Source organism: Eupeodes corollae, chromosome 2 (genome assembly GCF_945859685.1).
Source record: "Eupeodes corollae chromosome 2, idEupCoro1.1, whole genome shotgun sequence".
NCBI classification, from domain to species: Eukaryota; Metazoa; Arthropoda; class Insecta; order Diptera; family Syrphidae; genus Eupeodes; species Eupeodes corollae.
Genome location: NC_079148.1, coordinates 6700086 through 6715442, shown reverse-complemented (window position 1 = coordinate 6715442; position 15357 = coordinate 6700086). Strand labels below are relative to the sequence as shown.

Genomic DNA, 15357 nt, shown 5'->3' with positions numbered 1-15357 from the left:
AGATATAACGATGAACTGTACGGGCTGTACACCGACAGTGACCTAGTTACCAGAATTTAAGTCCAACGGCTTGGATGACTAGGACATTTAGAACGAATGGACATCAACGCTCCAACCCGAAAGGTCTTCGAATCCAATCCCGAGGGACGGCGCAGTAGAGGAAGATTTCCACTCAGGTGGGTGAAGACCTCAACTAACTTGGCGTGCGAAACTGCAGACAGCTAGCTAGGGACTGAGTTGGCTGAAGACGCATGTTGGTTAAGGCCCAGGTCCGCCCCGGACTGTAGCGCCACCTTAATTAAGTAAACAAGAGCTATTAAGAGCTTCCCGTATAACATCGATTAAACTACTTCACCCACTTTTAAGAGACCTTAGAAAACAGAGATCTTTAATCAAAAGTGGAAAAAGGTTATGATAATCAAGCTCTCAAAAAAGGAGCTTTTAGGCAGTCGAAAAATTGGAGACTAATATGTGTTATTCCTGTAGTAGTCATGATAATACCAAAAATAGTATTGGAGCCAATAAATGATCACCTTGAAGTCATACTCGACGCTAGACAAGCAGAATTCCGCATTGGATATTTGTGTGGACCTCTCATTCATATTAGTGGATAATCGATTGTAATCACCACTTCACTTGTTGTTCATTGATTTCTAGCGTCAGTAGAATATCATTTGTCATGCTTTGCGCAGGTCGGGCCTTAAGAGTAAGTTTAACATATGATGGATCAAATTTTACGTTTGACATAAAGTAAGGTTGTCAGATTAATTTGAAATTCAAAGTGGATTTAGGCGTAAGCAAGAATGTATACACTCACAAATAAAGTTAATATTGGTGATAAATGACGTACGCAGCTTTGTCGATTGGAAATGAGGGAATTAATAAACCCTTCAATCTCAACTCAAACATCTGGACTAAGAGGACAATTTATTCAATGCCTACTCTCTCATAGAATCGCAGATCGAAAGACAAAGACAAGAAAGTGGAAAGAGAAGCAGACGGGGTAAATCTAACAACCAAATTAGCAAAAAGGAAAAGGATGAGCCTTGGAACTTCCTCATCGATCAAACTCAATATTTTTTGACAACCGGTATAGGTGGTAAAAGATTTAAAACATCTTGGAAGTATTGTCGGAACTCAACTTGACGTAAATAGAAATACGAGAAAAGCAAAAACTGCGTTCGGAATGCTATCCTAATATGGAGAAGGAGCTTTTAAAGCTTAAAGACCAAGCTACTACTGTTGCGAACGGTGCAAAATTGAATCCGTGCTGCTTTATGGATGCAATATTGTGAAAGCTTCAAACGTTAAGAGATGTCTTCGAAATATCTTGAGTATTTTCTGGCACAACCGTGTCTCCAATGCTGAGTTTCATGTGAAAACCCATAGACTGATTTTATGAGGACAAAAATGGTAGTATTGGCCACACGTATTGATAAGGCGACGGATTAGTTGCAGCGTGTATCGTTCCATTTTTCTTATTGGCGTTTCTTCAACCTGTCAAATGTCAAAAGATGACAGCTTTAAATGTGACAGCTGTCAACAGAATTGGCTATTTCTTATTGGAAAAACAATTCAACAAAATGTATTTATTTATTTGCAAACTTATCGATTTTATTAATTTGTATGACTTATTGTATATTCTTTAATCCAATATGCCTATTTCGTCAAAACGTTCCAGAACATAGCGCAATGTTTCGAGTGTCCTTTTATTAGTTGTGAACATCAACTCGATTTTTTTCTTAGCTATTTCGGAATTCTGCATTCCTTCGAGACTATTATCTACAGAATCCTCCTTATGCATCGACATCATCGGAAAGAAAGCAAATGACACAAAAAATCCATACAGCTCCTTTTTGAATATTTCATTTTGAATATCCTCGAGGCTTGGAATGAAATCGTGCTGTAGTTCTTTCAAAGTTTCCCTTAATGATTGATAATATATCTCAATGAGTTGATCTCGTTTGGTTTTGAGGACATCCAGCTGAAGACTGGTGTAGAAAAAGTAATTGAGGTCAAATCCTGGACTGCCACAGAAACTAAATTGAAAATCAATCTGAAAACAGCGTAAAATTTCTGTAGGACAGTTTGACAAATTTTAAAAGAACAAACCATTCTCATGTCGATGGAGTTGTCTCCTTCAGTGCGTTTGAAGAGCAAGTTATTGACCCATAAATCACCATGGTTAAGAACGTTTACAAATCCTTCCAGAGGGAAGACGGCTCTCATGACGTTTTTGGAGAAATGTTCACAAAATCGAAAGAGTTTATGAGAAATTCCCTCGAAACCCTCCCATTCGGTGGAAATTGCAGCCAATTTCTTAAGTTGCGCTCCGAAGAGTCCAACAAATGGACCAGACATTATTGCCTCCTCGTGAAGTAAGCCTTTTTGGAACTTGCGACCAATAGTTTTATCCTTAAAGAAAATTGCTGTATCAATGACATGAAATTGAATAAGAAAATACTAACTTTTTCCATTAGAACCATGGAAAGAGCATGAAATTGTCCCAATTTGGTCAAAACCAATGCAGAATGATCTTCATCAAGGCCCAATTGACGACTCTGTAATTCAAAACCATTGCTTGTAAGGTCTTCGAGGACGATTGTCTGGACAGGATCAGTTGTAGAATAGAAATGCCTTAAGTACAAAATACAAACAATCTTGAAATACAAAATTTGTAGTAAAGTCTTCTAATGATCTTACTTCGCTCCTAATATCAGAATTTTTCTTGGAAGAAGCACTTCCATGCGATGCATGATGTCCATGTAGAAGACTTTTTCTTTTGCATAGACTTGTAAACGTTCAAGGAATCCATAATTCACATTTGGCATACTTTTAACTATCAGTGATATATTTTCCGGAGAACCATTTGAACCGCGTTGAAAGCCAATTTTTGCCCGAAAGATGGTGCTACAATAGTTGTCTCCACCAATTCCAGCATCAACCACTTCGATATTTTGTATGATAATTCCAAGTTCACGAAATCCTTCTTCCAGAGCTTTGTGAAAGAATTTTGAGTCTAAATAAGATGAAGCTTCGGTAGCCATAAATTGATAAATTGAAACGCTCTTAAATGTGGACGAATTGATACTGAACGATTCGAGCGGCAAGTACATAAGATGAATCGCAGTGATATTTTCTGCGATTCAAAAATTGTAAAATGCATCTATGCGAATTTACGCAATTTTAAATTAGTACTGTTCGACAGAAAAGAGGTGAAATAAGTTGACTTTCTATGATATACATCATTCAGCTGAACTTTGTTAAAATTTTCAGCAATTCAATTCAATTTATTTAATTTATTTTCAATTCATTCTTATTCACTTCAATTCAATTTAATTCTTAAATTGTTTAAGTGGAAAGCCTGCTTCTTCTCACTTCTGAAGATAATGGTAGAGTTTACCAAGTTTGAAGATGATACCTTCTATTTTTATCTTTCCTTGCCGATTTTTCGTACAACATTAGAAAACTAAGAAGTGAACACATGATTTCACTTTCAGACATCAAAGTCTTAATTAAACTAGAAAATTGTTCATTTTATTGGCTTTAATTATTGTTCTTAGTCGGGAAAATTGTTTTTATGAAGAAGTGTGCACTGGGGGTAAGATCTTCATAGATTTATTTTTAACTTTCAATAAAGTAGATTTTGCAATTAATTGCGCATTCTTATTTAAATATTCATATTGATTTTGGATTAAAGTGATTTTTTATCAATCTATGTGCGGTTGAGTCTGGTTTTCCCCTTCCAAAGGATTTAATTTCAAACGTCAGTCTTGTTAGACTTGTGAATGTGCTTCATTTGACCCTAGGAGTATTTTGTAAAGCACATTCAGTTCAACTATTTTGTTTTTTTTTTGGAAGTTTATCACCTTGTCAGGTTGTACACGGTGCATCATAAGGAATCATTTTTTTTATAAAAGTTAGTTATTTGATATGAAGGAAAGCTTACATTTTTCCTCTTCGAAATCATGTCTCTTCAAAAAGGTTCATGGCTATTTGACTTTTCGAAATTCAATTTTAGAATAAAGAGCAATAAAGAATCTCCTCGTAGAAGGACCACAACGCCCCGCTGCGATGCATCATTTTCATAGGTTTATATATGGCTTACAAGTTGAATTTAAATATATGTGTTTTAAGGATGTTTTAAATGTCGCAACTTTTCGATCTTCGAAATTGAAAAGATTCGAACAGTTTTATGTACTTTAAATCGATTTTATAATTTGTTCTTTGGTAAATACTATTTATAGGGTGATATGGTTTATGTATATAAGGCGTATTTAAATGTTGATTTATTAAGAATGCTTTCAATTACTCGATTTTTCGATGTTCGAAAATCAGAAGTTCCGAACATTTTAAATGTACATTTACCACTTTCAAAATATGGTGGTCGATATATTTATTTTATTTATTCATACTTATTTATGCATATTTAATAAAATGCTTGTATAGGGTATGTAAGGTGTATTCAAATGTTGGCGTATTAAGGTTGCTTAAAGTAATCCCAACCCGATGTTCGAAAATAAAAAAGTATCGAACATTCTTTGATGTGTACCTTTTTTAGGGTTAAGGTTAATTTAAATGTTTTTGTATTAAGGACGCTATAACCTCAGTTTTCGATCTTCGAAATGAAAAGATTCTAACATAATATGTAGTTTTCATCGCCTTGAGAATTTTGTCATTGATATTTACCTTATGGGTGATGTATTAATCTAGCTCGGTCCCTAGCTAGATGTCTCCAGTTTCACGCACCAAATTGGCTGAGGTCCACTTGTGCGCCACCTGATCCGCGGTCTTCCTCTACTGCGCTGTACTGTGGGTGTGGATTCGAAGACTTTCCGGGCCGGAGCATTGATTTCCTTGCGCTCTACGTGACCCAGCCATATTAGTCGTTGGACTTTTACCCTTCTGGCTAAGTCTACGTCGCTGTACAAATCGTCGTTCCATCTTCTCCTCCACTCCCCTTTGATGCATACGGGACCGTAGATCACACGAAGAACTTTTCTCCCGAAGCGACTCCAGGTGCTTTCATCCGCTTTTGTCATAGTCCATGCTTCTGCACCGTATAGCAGAACAGGGATGATAAGGGTCTTATATAGCAACAATTTGGTCCCTCCAGAGAGGACTTTACCACTCAATTGCTCCTTGACTACTTCAAAGTTACGTCTGTCGATGGTGACGTTTTGACCAAAACGTCATAGTTGTATGTCCTTTCTTTCACGACAGCATGTACTTTGTTTTGCCCTCATTAACCGTAAGACCCATTTTTGCCGCCTCTGCCTCAATACTCACAAAAGCCTCATTGACATCACGCTGAGTTCTTCCGATTATGTCAATGTCATCATCATATGCTAGTTATTGGACAGACTTTTGAAAGATAGTGCCCCTAGTGTTGTCGTGTGAGCTCTGGACTATTCTTTCAAGCACGATGTTAAAAAAATCACATCACAGCCCATCACCTTGTCTAAAACCTTTTTTGACATCGAAAGGTTCTGTTCAGTTGTTTCTAACCTTTATGGAGCAGGGTGAATTCTCCATGGTCATAATGCACAAAAGGACGAGTTTGGCAGGGATGCCAAAACTAGACATGGTTCTATACAACTCGTCCCTGTAGATGCTGTTATATGCGGCCTTGAAATCTATGAAAAGATGGTGGGTGTTGATTTGTCGTTCTAGAGTTTTTTTCCCAGGATTTGCCATAATGTGAATATTTGATCGACTGTTTACTTTCCTAGTCTAAAACCACACTGATAAGGACCCATCAAGTTGTTGACGTTGGGCTTTATACGTTCACATATTACGGCAGAGAAGATTTTTTAGGCGTTGAAAAGTAGACTAATTCCTCTATAGTTGGTGAAGTTTAGAGGGTCTCCTTTTTTCAGGATCGGGCAAACAGTACTGAGGTTCCATTCATCGCGGATGCTGTCTTCGGACCATATCTTACAGATAAGTTGTTGCAAGCTCCTAACCAACTTTTCTTCTGCTGCTTTAAAGAGCTCGGAATTCAAGCCATTCGCTCCAGTGGCCTCATTAGTCTTCAGCCTTGATATGGCAATCTTTACTTCGTCTAATTCGGGAGGACGGGATTGTTGGCTTTCGTCGTCTATATTGAATGGATCATCCTGCCTGACAGCGGAAGTGGGTTCGTCGTCACCGTTATACAGTCTGCAGAAGTGGTCCTTCCATATCCTCAGCATTGACTGCGATTCAACTATGATGTTTCCACTTTCGTCTTTTTCAGCCGTCGTCGGTTCTAGGTTTATGTTACTGTGAATTTCGTTTCACCTGTTCATAAAACTTTCGACATTCATTCCTGCTTTTTAACCTCTCAACATCTTCGACCGCACGCTTCTCATGTCCTCTCGCCTCTTCTACTCATAGAGCTCATGAGCAGCTCTCATACTTTTATGCAGCGCCGCTTTGCGTGCCTTTTGTATGACTGCATTTTCCTGCCGACATTCCTCATCAAACCAGGGGTTCCTTGTTGATGGCTGCTTGAAACCCAGCATATCAGAGTCGGCTTCTCTGATTACATCTTTTCAATATTGCCACTGGTTTTCGATACATTGTTTTGGCGGCAGAGAACTTCGAGAGAGGTTATTTGTAACTTGGTCGTAAAAGCATTTGGCGGTTGTAGCCGTTCGACGTTGTATCTTCTTCCAGCACCTCCCTGTTTTGCCTTGGGTCTAAAAACCCGAAGTAATAATTTGGCTACAACGGAGTAGTGTTAGCTCTTCGGAAAGTTCGGACATCCATGATGCTGGAAGCGTGTCTGGCGTCGATCGCAATATGGTCAATCTGGTTGACGGTAGATTGATCTGGAGAAGTCCAAGTTTCTTTCTGGATGTTGAGGTGTGGAAAATACGAACTGGCTACCATGACGTTTCGCCCCGCAGAAAAATCTATGAGCCTGATCCGTTGTCGGAAGTGTTGCCGTGCAGGCTGTTCGTCCCGATTATTCCATCAAAAAGATGTCTTCCCTTCCTAGCTTGGCATTAAAATCGCCCAGGACAATTTTAATATCGTAGCTAGGACACTGCCCATATGCTTTGTCTAAAAGCTCGAAGAAAATATCTTTGGTGTTGTCGTCTTTCTCTTCTGTAGGGGCGTTTGCGCATATCAGGCTAATGTTGCCGAATTTTGCCTTGATGCGTATGGTCATGAGGCGCTCATTGATGCACCTATAGCTCAAGAATTCTTGCCCATCCCATCGTATTTCCTTGATGGCGGTGATGTCTGCTTTAAAGCAGTCTAGGGCCTCCGATAATTCTTCGGCCGCAGGTGGTCTGTTAAGGGACCTAGCATTCCACGTATAGATCCGAAGTTCATTGTCCTTAATTCGTTTGCGTAGGTTCCCAACAGTTAATCCGTCCGTATCCGAGGCTTGTTGGTGCTTCGCAACTATGAAAGCTTTTACGTGGCCAGGAAGTCACCCCGACGGCACAACCCATAACCTGAAGGGCCAGATCCTAAGTATAACTCCAACGACGGGGAGCCGGATAAACCGCTCCTTACAGGCCTGGGCTCCGAATAAGTCGTAGAAGCCCTATAAGGTGATCTTTGGTATATAGCTTTCAATTGTATAGGGTATGTAAGGTGCATGATTTATTATTTATTTTCGATCTTCGAAAATAAGATTTTCGAACATTTGTATGTATATTTATTGCTTTAGTAACTTGATGATTATTATATGCGGTAAGTAATCCTACCTTTTTATGTTCGAAAATAAAAAGTTTTTATGTTTCAATCTTCGAATATGAAAAGTTTCGAATATGGTGACGTAGTTTTAATAATTTTTGTTCTTTGTTGTATTATTGAGCATAGGGTGACATAGAATACGTAAGGTGTATTTAAATGATGACGTATCAAGGATGCTCCACCTTTCGATGTTCGAAAAGTTATAAATTTCGATGCACGAAATATGTATGCTTTAAACCACTCTACCTTTCCATCTTCGAATATAAAAAGTTTCGAACATTTGTGTGTACTCTTCATCGCTTTGATATTTATACCTGCGTATAAACTCCAATTCCTATAAATATGTGTTCTTCATGAAGTTCAAATAAAATGTATTTTTATTTAAAATAAAAATAATAAAAAAAATATATACAAACGAAATAATATTTATGTATATATGAACAAAATAAATAAAATCTAATAAAATAGAAAACAAACGCCTGAACGGCGATGCCGATGGATGTCGAGATGTGGATGTGGATGATGTTGATGGTTCGTTCAAATGCTCTCTGAAGGTTATCCTGCGTCACTTTGATCACTTAACCGTGACTTATTACATTTTTTGCACTTCACTGTGCAAATTGTTATTTGGTCCTTTGGTAAAAAATATCAGCTCTATAGAGTTTTCTGATACAAAGTGAAAAAGCCAAACGGTGTATTTTTTATTTTATTTTTGTTGCTGTTGTTTCAATACCGCACACTGCTGCTTTTTACTCTTCAGTCGGTATAATACTCGTATATAGATAAAGCTACACTATAAAGGTTATGATGGTATATGGGAACTTACTCTTGTATTATCCATGGAGGTTGTTAAATTGAATCTCGTGTTTTACAAACTTTTATCATCACCATCATCATCGCCATCATCATCATCATCTACATCGTTGTATAGTCGTCCTTGCTATAAAAAGGATTTTGATTGTTTAGTTTGTGTTTGTGGAGAACAAAAATAAAGGACGAAAAAATAAAGGATTTACGTTAGGTACCCATAACTGTACCTATGTTATACATAGGTCTGGAATAGGGAAACGATGGAAAAAGGGAGATTATTTTTTTTACGAAATGATTTTACTCTTCTTCCTGACCAGCGACCACAATTTTGTGGCCACTACTGCAACTTGTAGCCTCAAAGTCCATAATGAAATTTTGTGATTTTTAATCGCTTTGTCCTTTGAGAGTTTTATTTCTTTTTTGTTTTTGATGGAAAAAATTGATTTTAGAAAAATAAACAATCAGTATCCTTATAGAGAGGTACTTATCTGTATTGAGATGACATGAAAAGTATTATTAAAAAAGCTCGATTCGAAGGTTGGAGCAAAAAAGGCGAAGATTCAATGAAATTATGAATATTGACACATAAAAATATGAACAGTAAGTGAACAATTTTTAAGAACAGGAGAATTATTCAAATTCATGGCTTTGACATTTTAAAAGTGGAGAAAATGTATTACAAAAACTCTAAAATGTCAAAGCTGCAAACGTCAAACCGGATGACATTTCTCCAAATTTATGGGTTTGACTTGGCCCTCGGAGAAGAAATATATAGAAAATGTCATTACTGTAATAGGCTTTTCACACAAAACTGAAAACACGGTTTTCGCGAAATTATTGGTTTTGGCCGAAAACCTACATCGAAAACTCAAGTTTTCGTAAACCACAAGTTTTATATAAAACCTCTTGAAAACTAGTAGCAATTCAAAGTTGAACTAAACAAACAAACCTTTCAAAACGTTCAGCGATCAAATAAATGTAAACAAAACAGCTGATGGCTGCTGTCAAAACAAATATTCATTTTGAAATAGATTTGGTAATGGTAAGTAATATTATTTACACAATTTATTTACAAAATAAGAATTATTGGCTTTTGTTTTTTATATACAGAATATGGAAATTTTGCTAACGTCGAGAATAAGAGCCCCGTTGACTATTTGCGGCACTGGCGGTTCTATTATGATCCTCCACGGTTTCGAACGCTCTTTGTTAAGCAAGGAACCGGTAGTCACTATGGCTATTGGTGTGACCACCCCAAGGACAAGGAAGACTTGCTCATAGTTTTTAATGACGTTTCCCAGGGATGCGTCTTCGAACTCGTCGCCACAAATATGTTCGACGCTTTCGCTTACTACCTGGAAAAGACTTTGCGGTTCAATCACAAGGGTGATTGAACGGAGCCAAGCTGCAGCGAAGCGAGCTTGTTATTCTTGTTGGTTCATGTCCCATGAGCCCATTCCACCCATCCACAGGACTTCAGTTGAAACTCTTCTTCGAGACGAGCTACGAGTAGTGTTACAGCTTTGCCTGCTCTGATATGCTGCTCTATCACAGCACAGGAAAGGATTATCGACTTAAAGATGTGGACGCCAAAGAAAAATCCTTAGGAGAATGTACTCAATGACGGGATCCCATTCGTTCTTTTGGAGCTCGTATAGATCTTTGTCTTCCTGAAAATCAACTTGATAAGTACCTCTACAAGGCTAAAGTTTGTATCTTGCATTTCCAGATAATTTAGTTCATTGCAGAGTAGGTATATCGAAAGTTCTGCGGCTCGTTCTGAAATGTTGTTTGAGTTACTCATCATCGTTTAGTAACATTTCACAAATAATTTGAGAAGAACAAAACTTTTTACTCACAAATTTATTCATCAACACAAAATTTGACATTTAAATGTCAAATGAAAACGTGTAAATTTTCGGTGTGAACAATTTTCGGGTTTTCGAAAACTTTTTGCTGAATGGTAACCTACTTAGGCGGTCATAACATTCACTTCATATTTTCTGAGCTTTTATATTTTAAAAAATACTTATTTTTTAATAATAATTCATACATTCTTCAAAATTTAATTGTTTCAATAATCCACAGTGGATTTTCCTTATTTTAAGCATTTTAAAAAACAGAAAAGGTATTAATGGAATTTGATAATAATAAATTACCATACACAATTTTTCCTGAGTCTTATTTTTTTTTCTTAGCCAAGGATCCCTTAAAGTAAACTGTCATTTTACTTATTTACATTTAAAAGCAATATAAAAAGCATGTAGGAAATCTAAAGCTTTGAAACCAGAACCAAACAACTTTTGTTAGTTTTTGATTAATAAATAATGGCTGAATCACAAACACGCATTATCTTTGACTTCACCTGACGTTTACGAGTTCAGCCATAGGAATTCAATGAATACTATCACAATGGAGCTTCACGTTTCGTTTGACAATCGTAAGGAAAAGAACGTAATGAAACGTAATGGGACTCCAAAGGGAAGCTCTAGTTCAATTATCTGAACACTTGCGTTGTCTGACAGCTCAACAGCTTTAAAATAATGTCAACAAACAAAATATTTGCTATTTGGAGGGATGAAATAATAGAAATGTCATTCAAAGCAACCTCGAAGCAGGCCCAACGTAACGCAGACGAAGCCGAAGCTGAAGAGTTTTTGTGATTCAGCCATAATTTTTTAGCTTTTAATCAAAATACATGTCAAATATTTTAAGGTTAAGTTTGATTAAGTAAATTATCAACTATTCGCATTACGTTCTTTTAGAAAAATATTCCACTTCCTTTATTTTATCCTTTTTAACAACCCCGTATGTACAATTACATATATGTTATTAATTTTCAATAAAATGTTACCAGTTTATGTTTTTCAAAATAAATTTTAATTTTTAATTCAATCAACGATTTGACATTTATAGGTTTTAACTATCTGTTACACTCACGTACAGTGTATATGGGGCAAAGTTAAGGCCGCACTTCCATTAGCAATAATTATATCTGACATATTGTGTGACAGTATAACTAAAGCTTATATTTCTTTAACAGTGTCTGCAAATTAAGCTGTAATTATGCATTCTTTGCTATAATCTCATCAAGTAAATCACGTCTTTTGATTTTAGAGATTAAGACACTGAAATTGTTTCATTGTTTCATGAAATTGCGGGAAGAGTCAGAACGACCTCAATAAAAAGAAATGACAGATTTTTTGTAAATCCATTTTTTATAAAAAAGAGATACTTTGGGAAAATGCAAATGACCACACAAATATTCGCAGAAAGTTATTGTAATAAATTTGAACACATTTCAAAAAATAAACCATAAACTATAATATAGTAATTTGTTAATGTACTAAATGATTTAATAATTAATGTGAACTTCAAATCAAGATACATTATCTACATGACACATTTCTTGCAATCATTTATTTTAAGTGGAGCCTCAGGGTAATTTCCATTTATATATATCTTCGTCTTTACTTAAAGGCTCGTTTCTTTTTTGTATCCGGACAGAGTTTTTTTTTTCTGAACAGAGCATGAACTGTAAAATTCAAAATCGTGTTTCTTTTTCTGTTAAGTGTGTCCAGAGCTTTAAAGTTGCTTTTTTATTAGAACACAATCAACAAGGTTTGTAATAAAACAACCAGCGTTGTGTGTTAAGCACTGATTTTATGAAGAGAATATAACTGGTGTTTCTTTTTTAGAACTTTGGTTCTTATTCTGACATCTTTTTTCAGAGTAAGCACTTTTGACAGCTGTCACTTGATTTATGCTCAATTTGGTTTGCCGTTTCATATTGAATGGGTTTCCTCCTGAACAACGTTTGTAAATAGTGCACATTTATACTAGGTCGGTTCTTACGAAGCATCACACGCTGCGTCATGGATAAGTTTTGCACCAAGTTTATTCTATAGTAGATTATGGAAGATTTTCGAAAGAAAAATTCAAGAAAGGATTTTAACTCGTACACAAATTGAAGCCGAACAACCATCAAGCACGTCGCACTTTCTGTGAATGGGCCCAAAAGAAGATGGCCACCGAATTTGATTTTTACAAGAAAGTTTTGTTCAGCTAAGAAGCTCATTTTTGGCTGAATGGATAATTTAATAACCAAAACTGTCATATTTAGAGTGATCATAATCCGAAAGCCACCGCTTTCCCTTCTCAATAGTCACTATTTGGTGGACTCTATTGGAAGTTGGTTTATATTTCCATAAAATGAAGGCGGGCATAACGTATGCATTGAGGAATGCTCTAAAACCATTATTAATGACTTTTTCTTTCTTGAATTTGAGGAAAGACTATAAAAAACTGACACTCAACTGTCACCTTTTTGTGAAGTTAAAGTACTAGGTTTTTTTTGCCAACGCTTAAGAACCTTTTTAAAATACTATAAATTTGTTATTTTGGGATAAAACTCCAGCTTTAAATTTCTTATGCATAATTATTTTTAAAACACCTTTTGTAAGTACCCGAGGCATGATGGTTAATACGTAGGACTGTCAGCAGGTGTCGATGGAATATGTCGATGTAGTACTAAGATATTTTCCGATTTAGGCAATTGACATTTACACCACGCTCTTCATTAATGCACTGAATAATGTATATGGTGCATTTGAAGGCCGCTGTGGTTCATCCTCTCCCGAAAAAGGTAAAGGACAACTCCAACCCGGAAAATCTTCGGTGGAAAAGTCTTCTTCCGAGCATCAGCAAAAATCATCAAGAGGGCTCTGACTAAGTGGGCTGCGGACAACAAAATAATTCCGGATAAACAGTTAAGGTTCAAGGCGGGTCATGACAAAATTCTGCGTCTAAACTTATTCCTGATATCCAATGGAATAAATCAAAACAACAATACACAGGTGCTGTTCTTGTTGATTTGGAAAATTCCTTTGACACCTATTCGTTAGAGGGTCTTTACTTAAAACAGAGCAGGCTTGGCATAAGCAAGCCATTGTTGTATATACTTTACGATATGCTTAACGGTAGAAAGTTTGCTGTCAAAAGTGGCAATGTAACTTCTACCACAACATTCCTAATCAAAAATGGTCTTTAACAGGGAGTGGTGAATTCGCCGATTCTCTTCAGCATTTACACCAGCCAGCGATCTGATAGGTAGTCTTACAAAGGCAATTGCGTTCGCCGACGATCTTATTGCGTACAGAACGGCCCGAAAGGTTGAGGTTATTAGAATTCTTTTGCAGCGTGATTTCGACAAGATTCAGCGATATTGCGAGGGCGGCTGAAAATAAATGTCCAGAAGTCGGAGACAATTCTGTTCCGGACTCCGTTGGCCAGGGCCACGAGGGATACGTGCAAGAATTGGAGCAAGATGGTCATCGTTGATCTTCACGGGCAGCGATTAGCGAGAAAAAGTGTAGTTAAGTACCTCGGTATCTGGTTAGATCAGTATTTATATTTCGACAGACATATAAATGCTGCTCTGACCAGGGCCAGAGGAGCCTTCGATCTGACGAAACGGCCGTTTTTTAGCAGTCGGCTTGACTCCAGAGTGAAGGTAATTTGCTACATGGCCCTAATATGGCCGATGATCGTTTATAGTTGTCCTGTGTGGTTCAACGTTGCCACTTCCCGGATGGAGATGTGGCTTATACCGAACAGCCGAATCTTTATTCGTGTATTACTATTCCAACGAGGTCCTATACAACGGGGCTCGAATCAACAGAATTGACAATTTCGTGATAAAACTCGTTCGAGTTCACTTTGCAAGAGCTTTGTCTTTATTATACAATTATATTTTCGGGGGGTTCTATTCGAACGACGATCATTTTGAGAGTGTACGCTTCAGCGGCTTCATTCCACCCGGAACATTCCCCTTTTTATATAGATGCGGTCCGATACAGGATAGATTGGCAGTTCCGCCAATCTACCACGTCAGACGACGAACCGTGAATAGGCGACTGCTGTACAATCGGGAGGTCATGCCATAAGGCAGAGCAGAGCTATTTCGATTCAGTAGGGCTGTGTCCGAAAATGACCGAACTGATAGGTTGAAGCAGGAGAATCAGTTTTGGTGGCTTCCATCGGTACTTGATAGTGGGCAGTCGGGATTGGGGTTTTAAGCATTGGCTTCAGGTAAAAATAAAAAAAGATATTGAAATTTTGGAAAATTTTCTAATAAATGAAAAATAAAATAAAATTGAATTGAAGTTAAATAGATCTTAGGGCAGAAAGGCATTAGAATTAAGTATTACTATTTAACTTAGAGTGTCCGTATGGGACCAGTAAGTTTGTTACAAGGTATGGTCCAATGTTTTTTTCACGGGTACTGCCTCTTGCGAGGAATGGACAAATTCTCCAAAAGTTATCCTTGTCATGAAAAGTGCTTTCTCAAATTAGCCGTTCGGATTCGGCTTAAAACTGTAGGTCCCCTCCATCCCTGGAGACATTCCTCGCACACAGGAATGGTTTAAAGTTGTAAGTCACAATAGGTTCTGGTTCTCTAAGGACTGTTGCGCTACCTTATTTATAATTATTTATTTTTTTGTAACTTCCTTAAGACTTCTTAAGCAATGAAATCTAGCTTTATGTCCTTAATTCTCAGTCGGATTTCAGTTTTGGAAGACATTAACAAGGTGATTCAATTTTCCACTTTTTATAAAACGATCTTCTCAAAACACCTACTTCTACAAAATTCTATTTTCAAGGCTCCAGGCTGAAAACAAGTCAAGCTAAATTTCATTCTCCCAAAGCCCAAGACAGAGGGAGAAAGAGAGAGAGAAAAACTAACCATTTTCTTCCCCTTTTGATGTTTCTGTCTTAGAAAATTGTATATTTCATACGACAATCAAGGCATAAAATAATATTAAGCTCAGTCTGTATCGCTATCCTTCCGAA

General features: G+C 37.0%; 1 protein-coding gene across 1 annotated transcript in view; it reads right to left on the bottom strand.

The window, feature by feature from the left end:
- The window catches only part of LOC129943997 (uncharacterized), a 44426-nt gene extending 41334 nt beyond the window's left edge, over positions 1-3092 (bottom strand). Inside the window, exons 1-4 of the mRNA XM_056053105.1 lie at positions 2704-3092; positions 2469-2637; positions 2113-2415; positions 1649-2056 (exon numbers count right to left, since the gene is read on the bottom strand). Of these exons, the coding sequence (XP_055909080.1) occupies positions 1649-2056; positions 2113-2415; positions 2469-2637; positions 2704-3047 (1224 nt within the window). The 5' untranslated portion in view covers positions 3048-3092. The remainder of the gene's footprint in view (positions 1-1648; positions 2057-2112; positions 2416-2468; positions 2638-2703) is intronic.
- Between the last annotated feature and the right edge of the window lie 12265 nt (positions 3093-15357).